Source organism: Pygocentrus nattereri, chromosome 13, assembly GCF_015220715.1.
Source record: "Pygocentrus nattereri isolate fPygNat1 chromosome 13, fPygNat1.pri, whole genome shotgun sequence".
Classification (NCBI taxonomy): Eukaryota; Metazoa; Chordata; class Actinopteri; order Characiformes; family Serrasalmidae; genus Pygocentrus; species Pygocentrus nattereri.
The window spans coordinates 17,113,555-17,139,162 of NC_051223.1; the positions used below are offsets into that span (position 1 = coordinate 17,113,555).

The 25,608-nt window shown below is 39.6% G+C and overlaps 1 protein-coding gene across 1 annotated transcript in view; it reads right to left on the reverse strand.

Annotated features, from left to right (window-relative positions):
* Window positions 1–25,608, reverse strand: part of LOC108424873 (dynein heavy chain 9, axonemal) — a 167,439-nt gene that overhangs the window by 127,830 nt on the left and 14,001 nt on the right. Inside the window, exons 10-23 of the mRNA XM_017693145.2 lie at window positions 23,836–23,950; window positions 23,641–23,709; window positions 21,929–22,055; window positions 18,868–19,123; window positions 18,246–18,487; window positions 17,998–18,133; window positions 17,679–17,875; window positions 14,750–15,174; window positions 11,289–11,511; window positions 10,838–11,004; window positions 8,764–9,448; window positions 6,955–7,140; window positions 5,535–5,665; window positions 5,167–5,293 (exon numbers count right to left, since the gene is read on the reverse strand). Coding sequence (XP_017548634.2) covers window positions 5,167–5,293; window positions 5,535–5,665; window positions 6,955–7,140; window positions 8,764–9,448; window positions 10,838–11,004; window positions 11,289–11,511; window positions 14,750–15,174; window positions 17,679–17,875; window positions 17,998–18,133; window positions 18,246–18,487; window positions 18,868–19,123; window positions 21,929–22,055; window positions 23,641–23,709; window positions 23,836–23,950 — 3,086 coding nt within the window. The remainder of the gene's footprint in view (window positions 1–5,166; window positions 5,294–5,534; window positions 5,666–6,954; window positions 7,141–8,763; window positions 9,449–10,837; window positions 11,005–11,288; window positions 11,512–14,749; window positions 15,175–17,678; window positions 17,876–17,997; window positions 18,134–18,245; window positions 18,488–18,867; window positions 19,124–21,928; window positions 22,056–23,640; window positions 23,710–23,835; window positions 23,951–25,608) is intronic.

A 25,608-nucleotide genomic window follows, 5' to 3' on the forward strand; every position in this document is an offset into this window, starting at 1 on the left:
TTTCTTAGGAAGCCCAGTGAGAAAAGCTTTACAAACAATCAACTGTGCCTGTAACAAACACAGCAACAAGTTTCAGTGCGTCACTCTGAGACAGAAAAGGCAAAAGTTTTGCAATATTTCTGAAACAACAAAAAGTCATAACTTCTTAAAAAGGATCCATTTTCTAACTCCTTATCGGTTTTTGAAGTAACCAAGGTTTCAGTCTGGAGCAGCTGGATATTATCTTGCTCCTCTTATCACAAGGCTGAACTTGGCTTTGTGTTTGCCAGCTCCATATTCGACTTTTCTGTTATACTGTAAATGGTGCACCAGTTACCTTAATGGTAACTTCTTCTAACATCTTAACATCTATCTAATATACTCTCAAATACAGTGTGCAGAGCTGAAGCAGGTAGTAGTAGCTTAGCATGCCATGCATCATCTTCAAACACCACAGCACAGACTCACTGAAGCTCCACTGATCTGTGGGACTGGGCCAATGCTGTTGTGTGTGAAGCCATTAGCTACTATACTGCCCTGTTAGCACCACAGGCCATTGAGCAGGCTAAAACAGTTTTACACACCACAAAACAGATTCAATATATGCAAGTTTAGAAGATAAAATTCAATTGTTTATCTTCTGATTTATTCATTTTGCGATTTTAATTTTTGTTTCTGCTATGTTCCCTTTCATCTGCTCTATTGGTTCAAATATAAAGGAATGAAATTCCCACTGACCAAACATAAAAGCTATGGAGATGAATTTGTGCCAAATTGAAAAGCAATCACTACAGTGAAAAACGTGAAATTCAATGCACACGACATTATCATGTATAAAGTATACTTTTCCATTTCCATTTACAAAATGCTGAATTCAGAATTTAATACAATCTGCCTCGTAATGTAATAAAGCCACTGGTATTGTGTTCCACTTTCCAAAACTTCAAACAATGTTAAATAAGAAAAATGGACCCTTTACTTGTCATTTGGATGTTTTGCACATGTTATTGCCTAAATGCAGTCCCCTGTGTACATTGCATTTTGCTGATTTGGTTGCATTTCCATGAGGCAAATACATTTGGAGCCCAAATAAGAGGTCAAGCAATGACAACACATGGTAGCACTTTTTCCCCATGTCACGGTGGATGTCATATGTGCTTTACCTCAATGGTTTCACTGTTCCAATTGCATTTCAATGAGGCAAAATCCATTTAAAGTACTGCACAGTGGGACAAAAAACAGCCATGCCTTCATTACATTTCAAGGTGGACAGCATTCAATTCAATTCATTTCATTTATCAATTCAATTCAGCATTTCATTTTTACATGCAAATCCTCCTGTATTGTTTTTCAGTAAAGAGGTCAAGCAAGGTGAAAACAATGTAATAGTTTTGTTTTTCATTCTAGTATGTTTTCTGCGTGTCACTGTGGAAAAGTAATGTCATGTGTGCATTACATTTCACATTTATCCACCGTAATAATTGCTTTTCAATTGGGCATAAAATCCTCTCCATAAAAAGCTAGGGCTAGAAGTCAATCCCAGAAAGACACAGAATCCGTTCCTCAGTGCTGGGCATTCAGCAATGAAGAGTCAGCTTCAAAGCTTCGGTCTGCACACTGTGATGTTCAGGTTTGCCCGTACCAATGTGTGAAGATAAGAGTGTGAGATATTTTGCTGTTACTATCTAGTCAGTCTGTCTGATAACCCTTGTGTTGTCTTGCGGGTCAAAAGTGACCAACTACCATGTTTAGCTGTAGAAAAAACCCAGAGGATGAAGCATCTTCAGATGAAGAAGAAGAGGAAATCCCTCAAGCTGACAGAGAGACTTTTTGGTCAAAGAATGGCAAAATTGCATGGTCCTCATCAAATTCAGACAGCAACCAGGGAAGAACTGCAGCATCAAACATCATAAGGATGACTCCAGGACCAACAAGGTATTCGGCTGCCCATGTCCAGGACATTTCATCCACCTTTCTCCTGTTCATCACACCAGCCATCGAAAAAATCATCCTGGAGAATACAAATTTGGAGGGTTTCCGGAAATATGGAGAAAACTGGAAAAATATGGATGAGATTGACCTGCGTGGCTACATAGGGCTTTTGATATTAGCAGGTGTATATAGGTCCCGTGGCGAGGCTACATATACAGAAGGATGTTCCTTGAGCAGTTGGGAAAGGCTCTTGTCACCCCGTGCATTGAGAAAAGGGAGCGCCTGCCTCGCACAGAAGCCACTGCAGCCATTGTGGAAGCTGTTCAAGGAGTTATATCTTGTCCTGATCCACCTGAGGCTGCAGCTGGGTCAGTCAAAAGAAAAAGGTGCCAGTTCTGCCCCTGGAAGAAGGACTGCAAGACAAAATCTGTGTGCTGCACATGTGAGAAGTACATCTGCAAAGCCCATTCTCACGTTCGCACATACTGTCCAACATGTGTTAAATAGAGTTGATGGTGAAAAGTGTTCACAAAATCAAGTAAAATTTTGTTTTATTAGTGTTATGAGAGAAGTATTTTAATAATTCACTTCCTAAAAATTATAAAAGAATAAACTGTTGACAAAAAAGTTCCAGATTGTTGACTGTTTTTTCCCTTTTAATATAATTAATTCAGATGTAATTACTTCACATTTATATTATAGCAATAATAAACCTCTACTGTGTAAAAGTAAACTTTTATGACAATGTAATACTGTTCACTGGTAATCGTCTTTGTAATGTGTAATGCCCTTTGGTAGGGCGGGTCATTTTGGACCCATAGGACAATGGGAGTAAACAGAATGTTAAGATCACACAAGGGTTAAACACACTCTTCCACAACTTCCACATCGATAGTCCAGCTGTGTTTTACTTTAGACAAGGTATAAAACACAAAATTTAATGTTAATAATGAAAAATGGGCTTACAATTAAAAACTGCCAATAGAAATGGACCGATCATTGTTTTTGGTGTCAATACCGATCGCCTTTAATCACTGATAGCTGATAACACTTATCACAGTACGCAATTCTAGGGAATGAATTACAAATGCACCCCTCTGTTCAGCAGATCTTCAGAAATTCTGGCCCCATATTAATGGACGTGCATTGGCAAATGACACTTTTGAGATCTTAGATAAAACATTTTCGCAAATGTTGTGTGGATAAATACCATAATATAACATTAGCGCAAACAGCAATTAATGTAACTAACATTAGCTAGGTTGTGGGTTAGCAAACTTGCTCCAATTACTGCTGTGATGCTAATCAGTTGGGATTAACTATAACAAACATTATCAAATGAGGCAAAACAATGCTGACCTACTACTTCTACGAAACAGCAAAAATAAGTTAATGTTACCCACCTGTCAAGCAGAAACAGAGCAACTTCCTCATTCCCTTCCACAACTTTCAACTCACAGTGAAGCTTATTAAAATTTTCATGTTGTACCTTAAAAGGTGCAGCAGTTACATTCTGTCATCTGTCTATTGGGGGCTGGCTATTTTCAGCTAGCTCTCCAATTTCCTTGCTAGAGTAAAACAGAATTAATATATTACTCTATTTATGTTATGTCTTGTTTTTTGAAAGAGAGATTATTGGAAGTAATCGACTCCATGAATTCCAATCAGTTGGAAACAGAAATTGAGTTGACTCCAAAATCTCTGGAATCAAATAGCCTGGTAAAAGCATAGCGTGCAGAGTAGTGAGGTAAGGGCAAGAATTGGAAACTGGGAATCAAGGGGGTGTTTATGTCATGACTGGCCCCTCCCAGTCCGGTCCATGTGTTCGTGTTGTGTTTTGGTCTAGTCCACATGCTTTTTGTTTTGATCCCCAGTCTGGCCCCTTGTTTTATGACTCCGCCCCTGATTGTTCCCACCTGTTTTCCACCTGCGTCCGGTTATCCCTGTTTGTATTTAAGCCCTGTGTTTTCCTGAGTTTCTTGTTGGTCTTTGTTTAATACGTTTGTTAATTGGATGCACTATTTATTATTTGAAGAGTATTGTTTATTTCTGGTCTGTTTGGAGTTCGGTGTTCATTTGGTCATGTCTGTCCCTCCTGCTCTCCGTATTGGCCATCTGACCCTGGACCGTTCTGACCATGACTCTGGATTTGCACGTGCATCTGCCTCATCGCTCCCCACCATTACAGTTTACTTAGCTGATAATGAATGATAATGCATAATTCATAAATCTTTGCATTTTTAATATGCAATAAGATTAAGAGATGCTCCTATAACATTTTTAGCATTTTACTGGGCATAATTTTTTTTTTTAAATCTTCAAGAATTTATTATTAGTGCAGATGTTTTAATTGCTTGAATTATGGTTTGAGTTTTTAATCATTATTGTCACGATTGGCCCCTCCCAGTCCTCCATGTGCTTTTGTTTTGGTTTTGGTCTTGTCCGTGTGTTTTTGTTTTGCTTCTTTCCCAGTCCTGCCCCCTTGTTTCCAGACCCTGCCCTTGATTGTTTTCAACTGTTACCCTCTTGTTAACTACCTGTGTCTCGTGACCTGTCCCTGTATTTAAGTCCTGTGTTTTCCCTAGTCTCTCGCTGGTCTTTGTAGTGTATTGGTTGCATTGTGTTGTTTGGTGTTGTATCTGCTTGTCACATCTGCCGGCTGCCATTCTCCTCCCCACCACAGGAGGTCGCTGTCTCCAGAATACTAGATATCTCTTGATCCTCTGACCTTTTTATGCTGGCCATTTTGTGTGTGTGTGTGTGTGTGTGTGTGTATAAATATTATATATATATACGCTGCATTTGCGCATGTTTTGACCTTGCTTTTTGGTTTGTTATTGACTACTCTTTTGGATTTGCCCCCTTTGAATTTGTCTGCTTTCTGTGGCCTGCTTTCCTGGATTTCTGACCCTCTGCTTGTTATTGCCTACTTTGCACCTGGAATTAAACTTGCACTTGACTCCTGCCCCTTGTGTGAAGCAGTTCATAACACTGCTAGCCTCTGTTGCATTTTCTGTTCTCTGTGGTTGTTTATCCTGTTCCTTTTTTGTCATGTCTGTTCCCCGATCTCTCCGTGTTGGTTCGTTGACCCTGGACCGTTTTGACCCCGATTATTGATTTGCCCCTAATAAATCTCTCTTATCTCAATTATTAGTGAACACAACAGCCCTTTAAAAGACATCAATGCACATACAAATAATCAAATCAGAATAAATTTCATCATGAAAAACCTAGTTAATTCTGGGTGTGTGGTACCTGCTGAGGGTCAGTGCCATTGGAAAGAATGTCCAGCAGGTCAGCAGAGGAGATGAAGTAGAACCTGGGGAAGGCAAGCCGCTTGGTGTCCAGATACTCAGCCAGAGCCTTCTCGCAAAGAGCCAGCCTGCAGGAGCGAGTGCCCTGATCATCAAACTGTCATGCTGAAAGGTACTTTCACAGGCGTGTGTGTAAAGAGAGACTAAAATATGGGCTGCAGATCCAGGCAATATAACACTTTGAATGGTATCATCATGCCACATTCACTTTTTCCACATATCTCACTGCTGTGAGAAAGCAAGGCAGTCTAAACACACTCACGAACCAGAAGAAAAGAGAGAGAAGGAAGATAAAAACAAGATGTGAACCTGCTCTGAATGTCCTCCAGTCTGCTGTAGAGCCCAGGTTTATTGGTGGCCTCCACAACATTGGGCGTTTTATGTGCATCATGTGCCAGCTCTTTGAAATCTGTATCAATTCCTTCAAAGCGCTTGGAATCCTGCGGAGATGTTCACAAGGGAACAGCTCGAATGAATTTCATTTCCCAGCGGAACAAAAATAACTGACATTATTAACAAACATCTGTGTTTCTGCCTATTAGAATACCATTATAATTATCTCAACACATTCAGCCAAAAGCATGATGAGACAAACATTTTCATCTCTGATCTAAATCTATGAATGCACTGCCAGTGGGTAGGACAACATGCTTCCCGAGTCAGTAAGGGCCTCATTTAAGCAGGGCCAGCTCCTCTTTATAGGCATCTGGTTTGTTCATTGATAACAAATAAACTCTCCAGCACATTCATTTTTTTCTACTTTGACGGATGTTTGTAATTTGCTCAGACATGTAAGTATGAATGATGAAAACTCTCTTATGATGTGACCAAAAAGAATAGTTTGGTGAAGTAAATGTACACAATTTCCCCTTTAGTGTCACAAGATTCTGTACAAGCACATTTTTCATTCATCAAGGCATAAACGATGTATATGTACCTCAAAGGCAGTGGTTTTAAGGTTCAGTTGTGCAGAAAATTTTTAAATATGTTTTTTTTTCTATGAAAAGGTATGTATTTATATCTTTTACTTAATGTTTTAAAACACAACAATAAAATCAATACAACTTGAAAAATACAATTAAATATAATGTAATTGAGTATGGGACCAATTAAGTTCCTGAACTGAATGTACTGAAGATGTTCCCTTGAGGGTACCACCACAAGAAGAGTATCATCTCAGTGACAGTTTAGGTTGCTTCAGATGTATTGCACTGAAGCTACACCCCTAATGCTAACGTAGCTGACAAGTATGAGAAGTTGACATAAAGACCTAAATCTAAATCATAACACACTTATCTAAAACAAGTTATCAAGTGGTCTCAAATAGACTTGCTTATGTGGTTTCTGAAACTGTAAGATCTACCTCTACCTATGAAAATGGACAAATGTACTGAAAGAAATCAGGCTTGTGGGTAGCTGTACTACCGTTTTTAGCTATGCAACTTTTACCCATCTTTATGTGTAACAGTATATACTTAACACTTGACAGCTTGATGCATTTTAAGGCAAGTGTGATGAATTAGGCATGTGGTTTGCACAGCGCTAATTGTAGGGATATAAGGTTCTTTTACTTATTCACTTATTAGCTTAAGTCTCACAGCGCCACTGCAAAATTAAAGAAGCACACTTCACATAAAATGTTTATATATATATTCATAGTTGCAGCACTACTACTTTAAAGACTCAAATCTTGTGCCATTTATGTATCAGAAAATAATTTACTGTGCACCTCTGGTAACTGTGAACGGATGTCCTCTGAGCCAATGAAAATGCTCTCCAGGTGCGACCAGGTTCTTTGCACCTCAAACCAGATAGAGACGACCGAGTCAGCCACTGAGAGTCTGCGCTGCCATGAAGACACTTCTTCCAGGAAGAACGCAATGTGCTTGGATGACATGAGGTTCTGCAGCTGCACCTGTTTGTAGGAAAGTACTGATCAAGTTTTTTGCACACAAGTCTAATCTTGGGTATCTGCCAGTGCCGTGTTTTATCAGATATTTGTAATTTCATGGATTTCATGGACATCACATACTAACCTTAATGGTAACCAAGCCAAATTAGGGAGCACATGCTAGGTTGACAATTAGCTACATTAAATGCTACAGTAACAATTTGTGCATAGCGTCAACTTAGTTTTAGTTTTTTGGGACTTTAAAAAAAAGATGACCATTTTTGTTAAAGATGACAATTTCATGTCATACATGAAGCACTCTCGTTTTTCCCAGCTTTGAGATGGTTACTCTTGCCACTAAGTGTGTACTAATGCTCCATTTTGGCATGTGCTTAGCCCAACCCTGCTTATTTGCAGCTGGAACCTATTTTAAGCAGTTGAAACAATTGCTTTGCAGATATATTATATGCCCACAAGTATGTGGACACCATCACACAAATATGAGAATGTTTGGCATCTCTTTCCAAAAAGCTAGGCATTAATATGGAGTTGCCATTCAGTCAAACAGCGTTTGTGAGGACCGGCACTGATGTTGAACAAGAAGGCGTGGCTCAAAATCAGCATTCCACTTCATCTCAACAATTTTAAATGGGCCTCTGTGCAGACCACTGGAGTTCATTCACATCAAATTCGTCAAACCATATCTTATATAGAGCTCAGAGCTATGCGCACAAGAGCACTGTCATACTGGAACAGAAAGGGATCTTCCTGAAACTGTTGCCACAAAGTTGGAAGCATATAATTGTCTGAAACACCTTCAAATGATGTAGTATTAACATTAAAATCACTGGAACGAATGGGTCAAGCCCAAACCCCAAAAAACTGTCCCAGACCATTATTCCTCCTCCACCAAACTTTATTTTTTGCATTCTAGTGTGTAGGGTTCTTCTGGGTTCAACAAATGCAGTATGATTCATCACTCCAGTGAACATGGTTCCACTGTGACATGCTTTACACCCCTCCAGCCAACACTTGGCATTGTGTATATTGATCTTGGGCTTCTGTGCAGCCACCCAGCCATGTAAACCCATGTCATGATGCTCCGGAAGCAAAGTTCTTGCATGCACCTCACTGCTGAATATTTTGGATAATGTCGGTTTCTGTTGCTTCTAGAACAGTGGTGTCCACAGAGCACAAAGGAGTAAAATAGTCTTGATGAAGGACCTGGATTGGATTAATATAGCCGATACTGTTGCATTTAAATGAGAAACGTAGTCATACACATATTTTCAGGCTCGATTTTCAATTCTGTGGTGAAGTTTTGATCTGATTCTTGATATTGTATGTGTTTAAACTGGCTTGATTCTACAGTACTCTTATTGATATATATTAAAAGTCTGCATACAGGATTTTTTCAGTGTTGACAGAGCCAGTCTTCTAAGAAAATAAGGCCCAAAAAAGTGCAGTCTCTAGAATTGATAAGTTCTTCAGAAAAAAAGTCATCAGTTGAACATGAGTGTGTGCACAGCATAAACCCCTTGACCACTCATTTTTTTCCAAACCGTATTGAAATCAATAAACCCTTAATTAAAATACATCTCAATCAATGCCAATACCAATCTTCAGACATGACTGGGACATCCTTACCTGGTTGTCTTCCAGTGTCTCGACTAGGTCCTCATCTGATTTGAGAAGAGGAATGCCGGTCCGTGGGTGAGACTCGTATCCAAATTCCATCGCAGTCCAGGTAGCATCCAGCTCAGTCAGTACCTTCTCCATGCCCATCTCCTTCACAGCTCGGTCCACGATGCCCCTCACCTCATCCTCAAAGTGGTGCAGGTTGAGGTTCAGCAAGTCAGCCAGTGTGGTGTCCTCATCCATGCTGAAACGGACCCCCGTGGCCATCATAAGCTGCTGCCAGTGTCTGGGCCGAATGGCTGGATTCTGGAGCTCGGCTACGGCGCGAAGGGATGTCAGAGTGTTCTTCACAGTACTGTCCAGACCGCAAAAGGCGTCCCATGCTCGGGCCTCTTTATCCAGGGTTCGCAGCTCCTTGGAGAACCGCTTGCACTCCATATCCATCTCGTCCACGTTGATATCTCGCCATGGGGTGGTGCGCCAGGCATCAAGACTAAACTGGACCACCGAGATTATGTCCCACAGTTCTTTGAGAATGGACACCTCTTTGCGACACTGCTTGAGTTGTTTGTAGTCAGGAATGTTGACTTCAAACAGGCTAGCTGACTCAGTGAGTCCAGCCATGACAGATTCCTTCTCCTGAATCTGTTTGTGGGCTGTGTTCAGCATCACATATGCGTTCATGCTGTCAAACCTAAGAAAAAATAAACAAATAAATAAAAATAATTGTTGCTAAATGGTTTGAGAACTGAACATACTGTGTGGTTTTAGGAAAACATTTAATTTGCATAAAACCTTGGTATAGAGCATTGTGTGGAGGTTCTTCAGAACTACATTTATTAATATGATTTTTTTAAACCATCCACTAAACAGTTCTTTAGGGAACCAAAATGGTCCTTCTACGGCATTGTTCCTGTACCTTGAAGATTTTTACATCAGACTTGAATTTCACTCACAATAAGCAGGTTGAAATTTCTCGAGGCACAAATTAGCAATCAAATAGCTTTTGATGCTTCACAAGAGAAGCTCTTTGCATCAGTGCCACTGCACATCCTCAGTAAGAGAGTAACATTTTGACATTTTCAGGAAAAAAAACATTTTGGGAATTTTATTTGAAAATGGCAGCTGTCCTTTATTTTCAAGGTGAATGGACCAATAGAATTTTTGCGGAACAAATCAACAAATGCTGACATGTCTTACTTTAAAATCATTTTTTGGAGATATAAGATTTGGGGACACTCAACAGACTCTCAGTAACATGTTAAAAACATATGAAGGTTAGGATAAAATTTTGGGTTAAGGTCAGGGTTAGGATCAGGGCCAGGGTTAGGGTTAGGCTGGGTAAGCTTAGCTTTTGCATAATGGAAGTAATATATTAACAGTACACCTGCTTAATGTAAATAATGTATCAATAGTACAGCTTCAAGATATTTACTTCAGTGTATTCAGATGTTGCGCTACTGCTACTGCACTGATATGTTGTTGATGTGTTACTGATAATCTGTTAAGAGTTTATTAATTATCTATAAAGGACCACTCCGAATAAACCCAAGATTTTTTGTAGGTTTTTTTGAATATGTCAACAGTCATGATTTGATTGTTGATGATTTTATACCAGAACTGAAATTTGACACACTTGGCTGAAAACTGAAGCCAAAAACCCAAAGAAATGCTTTTTTCTGTTTTATCCATTAGATTGGATAGATAAAACTGAGCTGCGCTGACAATAATATAAATGACCCACTTTTTTCCACTGTTGGTCAGTGCCTTCTCGAACTGTTTGAATATGCCTGCGCTGACCAGGCCAGGGAGAGCATCTCATACTCATCTATTTTCATCATGATTTGTTACATGGTATGTTTTTACACTTGATCATAATCCCATTTAACCTTTTGTTTTTCTTCTTTGGTTGAAAATCAAAAATCCCACTTTTGACCATTTTTGACCAAGTACATACCATAATCGTTATAATCACTTTACTTTCGTTTACTTTAGTGAACAGCAATGTCTAAAAGACACACTTTTATAAACTATACGTATTACCCAGCAGTCTGTGTGTATTGTAGAAGGATGATAAACAAACCTGAAAGGACTATGGGTGCGGAAATGTTCCCTGAAGCTGTGCTGCTCCACATCAAACGTGGCACATTTCCTGCGCAGGTTAGCTACCTCGCTGGCCTGCAGGGGAGCCACATGCTGCTTCACTACCACAGCTTGCTTCTTGATGTTAGTCCATTTCTCAGGCAGCTCCTACACAGCACAGCACAAATACACACGTCAATACACATCAAACTGGTTGCTCTCTCCTGGGTTTTTACAGTGTTTATCTGATTTTCACCATATGCAAGACTTTGTTCTAATATTCTGACATGATAGATAAATGATAAAGCATCTACACTTACGCAGTAAGGAATTCAGATGCAAGGTACTTTCAGCTTAATGTGCTTTATCTATTAAGTGAGACACTTAAGCTGAAACAGTTTTACAATCATTTGGTAGTATCGACGTTTCAGTTCTTATATGAAAGCAGTTACCTCAAGCTGTTTGTACACCACATCTGGCAGTTCCTGCTCATATGTCTTCAGCAGATCAATGGTGTGCTGCAGTGGCTCAAACATTTCATCAGTGGCACTCTGTCTCTCTTTCACCGCCATTAAGTGACCCATAACCTCCACCAGGCCAGCATAGTCCCCCTCCTCCACCTTCTTACTAAGACCACTCTCAGCATATTTAATAAACTCTTCTAGATCAGACAAACTGCGGACAGAAAAGAAAAAATACAAAGTGGCATCAGAAATGAAAGTCAAACTATTCCTAGCATCCTGGTGTCCAGGGTTACACAACATATTGTTGCTTTATCATTATCAACAAACATTATGAGCTTCGTCTTCTTCTTTTTGAGATTTTTGTAGATTATTTTAAGAATCAATAGTAATGAGTCATAATCATTTCATTTTATTCTAATAAATGATGCACTAAAACTAAACTCCACAACACTGGAGCTCCAGAAGCATACAATATGTAAATGAGCCTTCTAACTAGTCACTGAATGTTTAATTTTGTGCTGTGAGCATCCTGACTAATCATAGACGTTCACAGATGAGTAACTAAATAAATCTCACAATCCAACAAACTTGAACAGTTTTGGGAAAAAATTGTTAATGCAAGTCAAACATGTCACACCAAGGGATCCCTAATGTGTTTTCAATGTATTCGTATATTGCAATCATATTTAGTGGGATTCCGAAATCTTGGATAAGCGAGATGCTTCTATTTTGCATTCTTTTCTAATTTCATACTTTTCATTATAAATGAATTATCAACAACCTTTTAAATATGTACATGAATTTCAGAATCTCTTAGTATTTGCAGTGTTTCCCCTTTTGCTTTAATGACAGCGTGCACTCAAGCTAGTGACTCCACAAGTTTGTGCAAAAGCCGCTAATGATTTTATCAAATCCAATCCACAAAAAGTTATCTAAACATGTGATTCAATGGAAGGAATATGACAAAAAAATCAGACCTTTTTGTGCAAAGGCCTTAACATGGTCAGTTTCACGCAACTGCTTGATTACAGACCTAGAAATCGTGCAGAATCTCAAATATTTAGTTTTTATTTAATTATGAATAACTTATCATTGTGGACTCAGAGTCTTGGACCCCACCATATTGTTAAGTGCCGTCAAGTCAGTTCTGACTCCTGGTGACCATATGGATAGTGATTCCTGTCTTTTCTTTGGGTCTTTAGGCTTCTTAATGGCTTGATTATGACTCCTTTGATTGTCTCCATTAATTTTGCCACTGGTTGTCCTCTTACTCCATTCAATATATAATGGTCTTTTCCAGTTAAATGGTTCTTCACATAAAAAAAAAATTCAGTTTGGTTTTCTGGGTTTCCAGTGAATTTATTGCCGGATCCTTTGTTATTAATAATTGATCTGCATAAGCGAAAGCTGTCCACCACTTCTATATCTTCACCATCAATAGTAATGTTTGTGGTCTTTCCTATTGTTACAGCTTTTGTTTCATTTATACTGAGCTGAAGTCCCATCTTTTCACTCAGTTCTTTACCGTTATAAGGCCCTTCAGGTGTTCCTGTTTTTCCGCTATAGCTATTGTGTCAAGGTCACTGTCTTATTGGAATATTGCACTACTGCTTTAATTCTCCCTGTAAATCTTTACATTTACATTTACAGCATGCTTTGTCTATCTAGAGAAAGTATCTTTGCTAGTTACCAATAGGTTAGAGAAAAAGACAGTCCTGAGCTCAGATACTGCTAGATACAAAAGTCTTTACACTTCTAGAGAAATAATTTGCTTCATTAATGGATAGTTTATCTGGGTGAAGGTTTGTTTTTTCAAATGTCGCAAAACACAAAAAAATTTAGCCTAGTAGAAAGTAATCACAAAACTCAAAAGAACCGTCCCACAGAGCCATGCTGTTGAGATTCCATCAGCATAACGTGTATGAGCTGTCAATGCTGGCTATGGCATCCAAATCAAGTTATAAAGAAAAGGTCAGTTTGGACGTCACTGACCGCAAAACATGTCTGGACATCTAGAATTACTTTGCAAATACTGCATCAGCCTTAAACATCACAGGAAGTCAGTAAGTGTTTAGTCTGGTGAAGTCCTTTTGTTCCATCAGCTACATAATCAGAAGTTTTGATGGCAAAAGTGAGTAATGGCTACGTATGCTTGATGGGATAAGATTAAGAGACTCTTATTAGCCCCACAACAGAGGTGTCAAATCCAGGTTCAGAAAGTAAGTCCTTCCCAGGATTTTGTTCCAACAGGCTGGACAGCTATGCTGGTGGTGTGATCTAACTAGAGAAGCCAGCCTGTTGGAACAAAATCCTGGGAAGGACTTTTACTTTCTGGACCTGAATTTGACACCTCTGCCCCACAATGAGGAAATGTCACCTCCACAATCGAACCCATCCGTGCAGTGAGACGTCGCATACACCCTAGTGAAGACACACACTTACCCGGAGCAGTGGGCAGCCCTATCCGCTGCGCCCGGGGAGCATTTGGGGGTTAGGTGCCTTGCACAAAGGCACCTCAGTCCTGCCCTGTCAGCTCAGGGGATCGAACCAGTGACCTTCTGGTTGCAAGGCTGGTTCCCTAACCTCCAGCCCAGGACTACCCCTTATTATTGGTGTTTAACTGGGATTAATTGGGATTAATTGGTGTTCCCTGCTAACATTGGTCAGACTGTCAATCATGAACAATTTTTAACACTTTTAACAAAACGATCAAGAGCAAAACTACAGAATTCACCCTTCACCTAACTGTCTTCCTGTGACAGACTGATGAGAGCAGACTTTGTATAGGGGGATGGCTGACAGTTTTCCCTGTTTCTTCTTGCTGGCCAAAGATTTCTCCTTCGTTGGCTCAGCTTCTCAGCCCCTTCTCCCATCACAACATCGGACAGCTGGGATGCTATAAAAGCTTGCTTGTTACTACAACCTTGAACCACAGCACAATGTAGCTGTATTTTATCTGTCTGAATGCTTTACTAACTAATGGCATACAAACAGTGGCTCTAATAGCACCATTGCCAGCTGTCATTACTGCGTTGACCAGCATTACATCAAAAATATGGTAGCAGCTACAAGTGTGACAAGTGTAATGTCAATCCAATACTATCTAAATTGTCCATCTTAAATGAAATATGAATATTATTTTTAAAATATTTTTTAATATTGATGTCATAAAATTCCAGGCTTATCATTCAGCAACTGCATGGACTACAGTGCAATCTGGAGTTATTCTTAGGTTCTAGAAATATGTTGCCAAACTTTGGACCCACTGTTGGGCCCTGATCATTCAAATAGTTAATATTTATACAATTTGTCAATACAGTCAATATAATGTTATGTGATAATATTAATATGGTATGAAATATAGAGCTATTCTCTCCACACAGCACTGAAAAGCTCATGGGCATTCTACTCCAGTGTGAGTCTTTTTTTTTGCTTCAAAAGCAAGTTACCTGTGTGTTACATGGTCGATAAGATGTTGTTTGAACATGAGGCTCCACTTTTTGATGATGTTGAGCAGAGCACTTTTAAAGGCCCGTGCGTCCACCCTCATCCAGCCCTCGAACACATGGACAGGCTCTAGCTTCTGCACTTCTTCATATACACTCTCGTAGGAGTCCACTTGCTCACGGAACCTCTCCAGAGTGGGAGGGTTCTCTGGGACCCCGTCCTCAGCGTGAGCCTCGATCTCCTCACTCGTGAGAACGTGGCCATAAAGCAGGAACTGTCTCATAAACTCTTTCCTGTCGTCGACATAAAGGTAAGCGTAGCGTTCAAATCCATTACGGTGCTCGCAGCACTGTGCCATGACCCTCTGCACACGCTCCATTAGAAGCTGACGCATGTCTGCAAGGTCTGCCATGTCCTCCATATCAGCCTGTGGACACACATCATATAATGCTGATCACTCAAATCCCCCACATCACAGAGAGAAGCTTTGCTGGACTGGGCAGGAAGCTAGATGAGAAAGCAGCTATTATGCTAACCACAATATTTGGTGCAGGAGAGAATAATTTAACCTTAATATGTTCTTTCATTGCATTTTTTTTTCATTGCATGTTCTTTCATTGCATTCTTAAACACCTTACAATGAGCTTCATGGTAGAAATGGTAGAGAGTCTTTGCTGAAGGTTGTGAACTTTCAACTGATGCAATATTTGTGTTTTTAAGTAAAAAAGGGATTTGTAAGTTACTGCTCTAGCAATAACACTAACAACTGGGTGACATCAGTTTCATGTTTTAATAAAACATGAAGGTTTTGCTCATATTTGAGAGTACTTTATGTTATACTCTGTTGTTCTAAACATGAGTGCATTAAAGAGGGCAAGGATGGGGCACAGATAGCATGCCTTGCGTTGCTAAATACACTAACAAATGAAGGAAAAAATTATTTATAATGTTTGTAAATAAACCATACATGTTCTGTATTTTAACACTGCTATTGTTAATTTACAGGAATAGAATGTAACTTCATAAAAAAAAAGAATTGTCATCTTTACGTTTGCATTTCTTTTAATTAGGGTGGCCTAACACCACATTTTCCTTCCGATACCTGATCCTTAAGTATCAGTCAATCCAGGATATGGACACCAATCCTAACTCTATGTAACCTAACTAGCTTATCCTAAGTCCTGATATGTATACAGTTCCACTTTTGTGCAAATATTGATAATCATATCTCAAATAAAACATTGATTTTTTTTTTTTTTTTGCCTAGCACCCTTGCTGCTGGACTTCTTTTTATAGTGCAGGATAGTCTGGAGTTGACACCTGACAAACCTACATGCTGGCACATTGTCTACTGTAGAGAAGAAAAATACCTGTAGAAAATTACGATGTTGTACTGGTTACCTGTAGTTTTGGCTTATTAGCTCATTTGAGTCTCAGTCAAACACAAACAGCTTCCAGTTTCCCGCTGCTAATGTTGAATAACAAAACGTGGTCTGAAAGTTCTTCTCTACATGATGGAATTTATTGTGTGCAACACTTAAAAAGGTAAACCCTTTTTATTGCATTTTTTCCATCTCCACAGTTAACCAGATATCTGTTCATGAATACTTACTAATGCTCGCACATCAAACTTCCCTATATTCCCTACTATAGTCTATAGAGTCTTGAAAGCCAAGTTTTTGTAAAATTTTGAAAATTCTTGACAAAAATGGAAATGCTCATTGTGTGAATCATTTAGTGCATAACTTATGTAAGTAAGTCTGTTTAATAATTAAAACAATGTTTTTTATAGATTTTATTCATTTCGTGGGAGCTTAAAATGAATGTAGTAACTGTGCAATTTGCTCATTAGTTTCATCAACCAACTCTGCACATAGTTCTATGCTAAAGTTTGGGAGCCTATGGTCACAGTATGTTCTGTTAATTCTGCTGATCCTCTAAAGCAGAGGGCCTTAATTAAAATTCAGTAAGATCTAGTTAGAGAAAATTTCCTCAAATAAAGATCCAGGACATCATAGTGTCTAACTTGCATTATGAGTCAGTGCCATATACTGTTTAGTGAAGTAGCCTAGTAGTTATATCAACATCTTATGTAGTCAACAACTGAATGTCAAATCAAATAAAGTACAATTCAGTAAAATTTCAATAATATTTATTGTCGGTTTTCTCTTTTTAGAGCATGTCATGTAAAATAATCTGGCTCACTTGCTTCTCTGACTGCTGTTTCTGACTGTGTGTGTGTCACTCACTGGAGTCTCAGTGCTCAATGTAATGCACAGATCTGATTGGCTGAGTAGCGTCATGTGTGATTTTTACAAGGCATGTGATTGGTCTGTGAGTTTCCCAGGCGCTAAAGCTACCATAAATGCTAGAAAAGTTACACTGATTAAAATAGGACCACCCGCTCAAAACGAAATAATTCAACAGTTTATCGTTTATAGGCCCAGGTCCGCATAGGACGGCGTCTGGGTGACCTTTTAGTAACCTCTGCTCTAAAGAGATGCACCTTTGCACTGTTTAATTCACTAATTGCTTTTCAGGCACTGAAATTAATGCATTTGGAAAAAAATAACCATAAAATGTACAAAGGTTTTGGCACATTTTAAATGTTATTCAGCAAACAAATAGACATTCTGTAACTAAAATTTGTAGAAAATGGCATATTTAAGCTTGCTCTCTGTGACTGTATGCCACATTTATAGTGAGCGGCTCCAAAGTCTCTGTGACTGTTGCCTTTGCAATCTCATTTTCATCCATACAGCTTGTGTATTCTTGTTACAACAGAGGTTCTCAAGTAGAACTGTAGACACCCATGCATGTCTAATAAATACTTAAAAATCATTATTTAATGTGACATCATATCATAATAAATATATAGCAAAATGACATTAATAAATCAAAACTGCTTAATTTACAGGTCCAAGATGATACCTGGTAGTGTGGAAAGCTACTATGCTCAGCCAGCCGTGGTACCAAAGAGGAGATCCTGTAGACATCATTGATGAGACTCTCCACTAAGTCAAAGAAGCCATCAGATGCCCCAAACTCCAGAGAGGGATGAAACACCAATTCAGGAACCTGCAGGTCTAACTGAGCTTCAAAGAGAGGAGCCAATCCAGGCTTCTGGTCTGGGTCAAGCAATGAGAGTGGTTTAAAGAAATGTATGTTGTCAAGTGACAGACAAAAAGTACAGGGAGGACACTTTCCTAAATTCTCTTTCTGTAGCTTAAACATGAAACATAAATCATACCTGTATTGTCCAAGAAGAATTTTAGGGAACTCTCGATGCTATTGAAGAAGCCGTCTACGACCATTTCATCAACATAATCCATGTACGACCTCCATTCAGCTGATGAGGGGTCCGCGTTGAAGAGTGACAAGTTATCCTAAAATGTAATGGAAAAAAAACCTCAACAACACAAAGCTGTATAAATCTAGACTTTTACCATCTGGCCAGTCATCACTGCAGAGGCCAGAATGTTCATTTCCATCACTGACCTTCAGTAACAAATGAATCTTGGACCCGGAGGTGTGGATCTGGCTATAGGTTCTCTCTAAGCGCTCCATTTTATCCTCCAGACTGAGAAGGCTGTCTTTTTTTCCCTCCTTCCTCTCAAAGATGGGATTAGCCCACATCTTCATGATGCTCTGGATTTCATCCACGTTATCTTTGGTCCTCTGCAGTCGTTTTTCAAGGTCATGTACTGCTTCACGGACATCTTGAATGTACTCCCAAATCCCTAGAAGTGACCAGACATTAGAAGATGACTGCACATCAGTAAACTTTCAGAATCAAAGTGTTTCACAATTTTAAAGCTGAACTCCACCAATTTATTCCTAATTAAATTCAGAAAATTTTTACTGCATTATTATGTAGAAAACACATGTAGGTTCACAAGTTATTTTGGTTAGTATATAAACCTTGAGTAGTAAATAAACCTTGGTGGCGAGTCTGTACACAGTGACAGACAACTAGGGTACAACTACAATAACAACTACAGTGTATTGTGAGCATCCTGAACAATTCACATCATTCAATAAATAGTGTTTCTGTAGTTTTGGTGCAACAGCAACAAAACACAATATCCAGCCCAGAGTTTGTTTTCTTGAGGCAATGTACCTTTGCTTGTCCAGTTGATAGTGTCCTCAGCCTCTTTGAGCTGGATGTCAATATTTCTGAGCTGGCTCTGGATCAGAGGAAACTCCACCTCCAGCACTGTCTGAATCACCTTGTTGTACCAGCCAGCCGTAAGCTCCAGGTTGGCCACGTACTGCCACATCAGCTCTTTATTGGAGTAAATATCAGCAGCTAGATCTGGAATGTCCTCAGCTTGTCTGGCCTCCAGGTACTTAACCTCTCGCAACACTGACACCAACTACAACACAATAAATGAAAGAAAAATAAAAATAGTGATGAAAATTCCCATCTTCATTACAGAAAGAAACAGAATGAACAATAAAAACAAACGATGGTTGTGTTTTAGGAGTGTCAAATGCATGAAAGCATCAATCTGAAGGTGGCGACTCAAGGGCATTTATTTTGGAATGGTATAACTGATTACAATCAACCATAAAAATATTTCAGACTCATTTTTGCCCAAAACACATATTTTGACTTTTTTTAAGAAAAAAAATCTTTTTGACTTCTTTTGTAGAAACTGTTGCCTGGTTGGACAAGCTTTTTAGAATATTGGCAAAACTTCAGTTTATGATAAAACATATTACACAGTGTATTATTACCTTTTCATTACAATATTTATTTTGTACACATGTGAAAGTTCATGCTGTTAGGACAGTATTTTTGCCAATTTTCCATTTTTCTCAGATATAGCAGAAATTGCATGGCAGAGCATGGATAGGTGCTAGCTATGGATATGGATGATGTCTGAGATTTTAAGATGTTGAATTGTTTCTCAAACAGTTATAACTGCTGTGAGGGATTAACACCTCTGCTGGGTTTTCTTGTAAGAATGAGAGCAGTGCTGTCCAACAGTCATCAGGATTGGTCGAAGGTTGACATTAAGACCAATACACTTTGAAATATCCAAAGACAGCAAAGTGACAGCTGCATTCCAACATGGTTGGTGGCAGGCAGCTGGATTTGTGGGACTGGAGCTACCACGATACGCTGAAATACGCTGAATTATGGCGGGGGGGGGGGTAAATGAGGCTGGAGAGGTTGGAAGCATTAAAGCAGAAGCAATAGTTCTAGAAGATTGCTGGATGGGTACAGACATCAGGGAATTTAGTTTTGTGAAGGAATGAATGCCTCCCATTTTTAGGAGACTCTTGAGGCACCCTGGGGAGCACAGAGTCTGGAGCACTAGTGGAGCAGTGAATGGTGGGAGAGAAATGACAGTTCCTTGCTTGAAATGTGAGCACTGAGGTTCATGTCAGCAAAAGACCAGAGGGAAAAACAGGAAAAAACAACAAAGCTAAACTGTGGGAAAAGAGAAATGGCAGGAGTAGTTAATATGAGAACGGAGTGAAGTGTGCTTGGGTCGAGTTAGATATTAGCTAAAGGGGGAGGGGGCGCTTTACCTGCTGTGGGCTTGTTTCTGATTCTCAGTCACAGAGTAGTCCAATAGCAGCCATTGTATAGTGACATACTGTATTAATAATACTACTCAACAAGGTTCCTGACAAGACTGACTTCAATGCAACGGCATGTTAACCTACTAGTTTTAATGATATACTACTGTATAAAACACAATGATAGTCATACTGCTTAAGTGCCTTTTGAATGCTGTTTTTAATTTTTCCAAAAATTGTGTATGATTACTACCATTTAAAATGTTATGAAATAGCATATTGACACTGTATGTTTACATACAGCAATTATAATATTTCTACTGTCCAAAGAAAAATCTCTATAGGCAATTTTTCTTTTTCTACATAACTGGAGCTCAGCAGCTGCACATTATGCTCCAAAACTGCTTTGAATAAAATCATTTCATATTAATTTACATTGACACCAAAGAATGCACCTGTAAAGTTACCATGACGGAGATGCTTGTTTTCTTTTATACACTGATGCCTGTTTTATATGCAGATGAACTATGCAATATATATTTTATTCAATAAGGTTTATGGAATATATTTCATCTACAACCCCAATTCCCATGAAGTTGGGATGTTGTGTAAAACATAAATAAAAACAGAATACGATGATTTGCAAATCCTTTTCAATCTATATTCAATTGAATACACTACACAGAGTGCATGTTCAAATGGATAAACTTTATAGTTTTTTGCAAATATTCACTCATTTTGAATTTGATGCCTGCAACACGTTCCAAAGAAGTTAGGACAGGGGCAACAAAAGACTGGGAAAGTTGAGGAATGCTCAAAAAACACCTGTTTGGAACATTCCAAAGGTGGACAGGTTAATTGGAAACAGGCGAGTGTCATGATTGGGTATAAAGGGAGCATCCCTGAAAGGCTCAGTCGTTCACAAGCAAGGATGTGGTGAGGTTCACCACTTTGTGAACAACTGCGTGAGCAAATAGTCCAACAGTTTAAGAGCAACGTTTCTCAACATGCAGTTGCAAGGAATTTAGGGATTTCATCATCTACAGTCCATAATATCATCTAAAGATTCAGAGAATCTGGAGAAATCTCTGCAAGTAAGCAGCAAGGCAGAAAACCAACATTGAATGTCCGTGACCTTCGATCCCTCAGGCGGCACTGCATTAAAAACCGACATCATTCTGTAACGGATATTATCACATGGGCTCAGGAACACTTCAGAAAACCACTGTCAGTGAACACAGTTCGTTGGTCCATCTAAAAGTGCAAGTTGAAACTCTGCCATGCAAAGCAAAAGCCATATATCAACAATATTTGCAAAAAACAATAAAGTTTAACCGTTTGAAGATTAAATATCTTGTCTTTGTAGTGTATTCAATTGAATATAGGTAGAAAAGGATGTGCAAATCATTGTGTTCTGTTTTTATTTATGGTTTACACAACGTCCCAACTTCACTGGGATTGCTCACTAGAGAACCAACAGTGTCCTATTTAAAAGATAATAGAATTATGGGGAAAATTTTCTTACAGAAAGAGGTTAGCATTACTTCAATAACACCAAAAACCAAATTATTTTGCTCACTGTTATCATGACAGAAACATTTCCCACTGTCCCTTACGGTATGTACACATCTACAAGAATTCTGTCCTACCTGTGGGTTGAAGTTGACCGTGATGCGTCTGGTGGTCGGGTCTCTGGATAAGAGCGGCTGATTAAGATTGTACTGAGACTTCTCTCCCACAGAGTCTGTCCATTTGTCATAAAGCTTAGAGGAGTATCTAGAGGAGCATGAATGGAGAGATTAATATAATGGAGAAAGCTGAAACAATCAACAGTCAATCATAGTACTGGTAGACAAGTCTCATTTCAAACAATGTTCAAGACAGTTTTCGTGGACAAACGGAAAAAACGTCACTTCATTTTAGTTTTAAAAAAATCATCAGAGGTTTTTTAGACGTACAGTAGCTCTGCTTTCACAAGGTCCTGCTGCACTGTCACACTGTGAATCCATGCTTTACTGATGTATAGCTATTTTAGTTTTATTGGCCTGAGGACTAACATTCAACATGATGAACAACCAATCATGTGAAACATGAGGAGGAGTCTCCAAAGAAGGAAAAACCACCTAAATATGTGGAATGCTTAGAAGATTATAAATGAAACTGTAACTGCAAACAAGCAACCAAAAAAAAAAACACAACAATACACATATGAGCCTGTTATAAAGGCGTATAATTTAGTCATCTTCTCATAGTCTTTGCTATTAGTTAGCCTATCGTTTTATGGAATCACACAGCTAGCAAGATGAGTGGGGACCCTAAAACAATCCAAAAGGCTAGAGCCAGCCCTGGAGACAATCAGATCTTAATATCCCGATTATACATTCCAGGGCGGGGGCACATAAAACATTTTTCAAGATGGTCTGCCTCTCTGCCAAATATTCAAATATTTAAGAAAAAGGGAACATAGAGCAAGACACATTTATCACAAGTAAAGACGGGAATATATGTCTGGTGCCTTCAGCAATCTCTTTCTAAGCTTATCATGAGGGTCAGCACACTTTTCATTGGAATTCTCCACACCAGATGTAGGGTTAATTATCTTATTGCAGTTGCAGCAGAGTCCCATGAAATCAAGCAGCTCCATGGTACACATAAATCATAAGCCTCTGTGCCAAGAAGTAATAACTAGAGATGCCCTGTAATAGCCCTAACTAGATTGCTTGTGTAATACTAGTGATTATTATCATGGAACACGAGGGCTTAATTTTTGACTGGAGAGAACAGGTCTTTTCCATGTGTAATTCATCATTTAATCAGTGGAGAGATACGCAATCTGGGTGCATATACTGAAGCACATACATGTGCGTACAACTCCAACAGCGTGCAGCACAGGCATATATGCTAAAAACATTCTGCAGAGCTGTTGGACTTTGAGTGCTACTGAGGGAAAGCAGCGAGTCTGAGAAAATGAGGCCCCTGTGTAATAATCCACAAACACTGGCTTTTCAAATGAGCAAATAAATCATGTTAGGGACTGCATGTCTCAATTCAATTCCTTTATATTTCTGCCTTCCACCCATGCTTGGGGGCTTACACAAGAACATATGTCTACTTTGCAATAAAATAAAGTTCATTATGTACCATAATAATCTCAATATTAAGATGATGTCAGTGTAGCAAATGGGCACGCACACGATAAAAAATAACAAGAATGCTTATGAACAGTGTACTTCTCAATATCTCGATTGCGGACAAGCGCAAAGCACTAACACAAACGCTCCCGGCGAGGAATGGTAAAATGCGCAATAATGGGAAAAATGCATAACACAAGCTTTCATATGAAAGCTCTTTAGTAACTCACCTTTTGAGCAACAGCATCATTTCGTCATATTTCTGCATGACTTTTACTCCCTCTGCTGATTCTATACATCTAGTTAGGAGAAAAAAAACAGAGTTAATGGAGCAGAAAGCATAATGTCATTAGAAGGTTCAGTGCACAACAATACATTAGATCACTAATGTTGTCAAAGCAAGCTGAGAACACAAGAACACTTACGGATGACTGATATATCTGAAGTTGTTGTATGGGACCTGTATACGTTCCTGTAGTTGCTGGGCCCATTTCAGTCCACCTGCTACAACAGGCATGTTCTTATTGACAAGGGTGTAACCTGGGATGACAACAATGAAGAGATTTGTAAAGAACATGTGGTCACCTTACTTCACAACCATGCTATAAACACGTCATGGCAGATGTCATGTGTTGCCATAAATTGGCATGACAGGTTATGTCCAGTAATGTAACAGTGTGGTGTTCCTATTATCGTTTATGCCATAGCAGATACTATGTTTGATGTCCTGACTGCTTACAAGACAAAAAAACACTTTACTGTAGGCTAAATGACACTTACATAAAGTTGTCATTAAAACTGACATAGCCCTACATAACTGTTTATAAATGCTTGTTGTAATAAGTGTCATTCACTATAAAGGTTACATTTGCCAAGTCAGCTAAAGTAGCCTTTATGACAGATGTCGTCGTCTGTTGTATTCAGCATTTATAAACAGTTATGTAGTGTTATGTCAGTTGTAATGACAACCTTATATAGGTGTCATGTAGCCTTATGAACAGCACTCTACAGTAGTTACCAGTAGAGTTACCAACAAAACAATGGGCCATCTGCAATGAACCATTTACATTGTATAGAAGCTGGACCCAGTTATCCAGCTCTTTTCAAAGGGCACCAGCTTTGGACAGTTGTGTCACTTTTTATCAGCTTCTTGTGAAGTGGATAGTGTGAGTGCCTTACAGACACAGACCTTTAAAATGTTTTTGGAGCAGTTCACATGCAAAATGATATAAATCAGATTTTTCACCTAACCATTCCTTTAAGATATTATTTAAGCTGTTTCAGCAATTGGAATGTTTATTTAATCCGATACACAATGAATGTTCCTCTCCTTGGATCACCACCTTATCGTGGTGGAGGGGTTTGCGTGCTTGAATGATCTTAGGAGCTATGTTGTCTGGAGCAAAAGCTCCTGGTAGGGTCTCCCATGGCAAACTGGTCCTAGGTGACAGGTCAGACAAAGTGTGATCCATAATAACCCCTATGAAGACAGAAAAACAGGACTTGTGTACCCTGCCCGGAACAGGGTTACCGGGGCCCCACCCTGGAGCCAGGCCTGGGGGAGGGGCTCGCCAGCGAGCGTCTGGTGGCCGGGCATTTACTCATGGTGCCCGGCCGGGCCCAGCCCGAAGGAGTTACATGAGTCCCCCCTCCCATCGACCCACCACCAATGGGAGGGGCAGTAGTAGGGGTTCGGTGCGTTGTGGATCGGGCAGTGTCCGAAGGCGTGGGCCTTGGCGTTCTGATCCTCGGTTGCTGAAACTGGCTTTTGGAACTTGGAACGTTACCTCACTGGCGGGGAAGGAGCCTGAGTTGGTGCGCGAGGTTGAGAGATACCGGCTATATATAGTCGGGCTCACCTCAACACACAGCTTGGGCTCTGGGTCCAATCTCCTTGAGAGGGGCTGGACTTTATTCTTTTCTGGAGTTGCCCATGGTGAGAGGCGGCGGGCAGGTGTGGGCTTTCTCATAGCCCCTCGACTCGGTGCCTGTATGTTGGGGTTTTCTCCGGTGGACGAGAGGGTAGCTTCCCTACGCCTTCGGGTTGGGGAACGGGTCCTGACTGTTGTCTGTGCTTATGCACCGAACAGCAGTTCAGAGTACCCAGCCTTCTTAGAGTCCTTGGGAAGGGTGCTTGAAAGTGCTCCTCCTGGAGACTCTATTGTCCTACTGGGGGACTTCAACGCTCACGTGGGCAA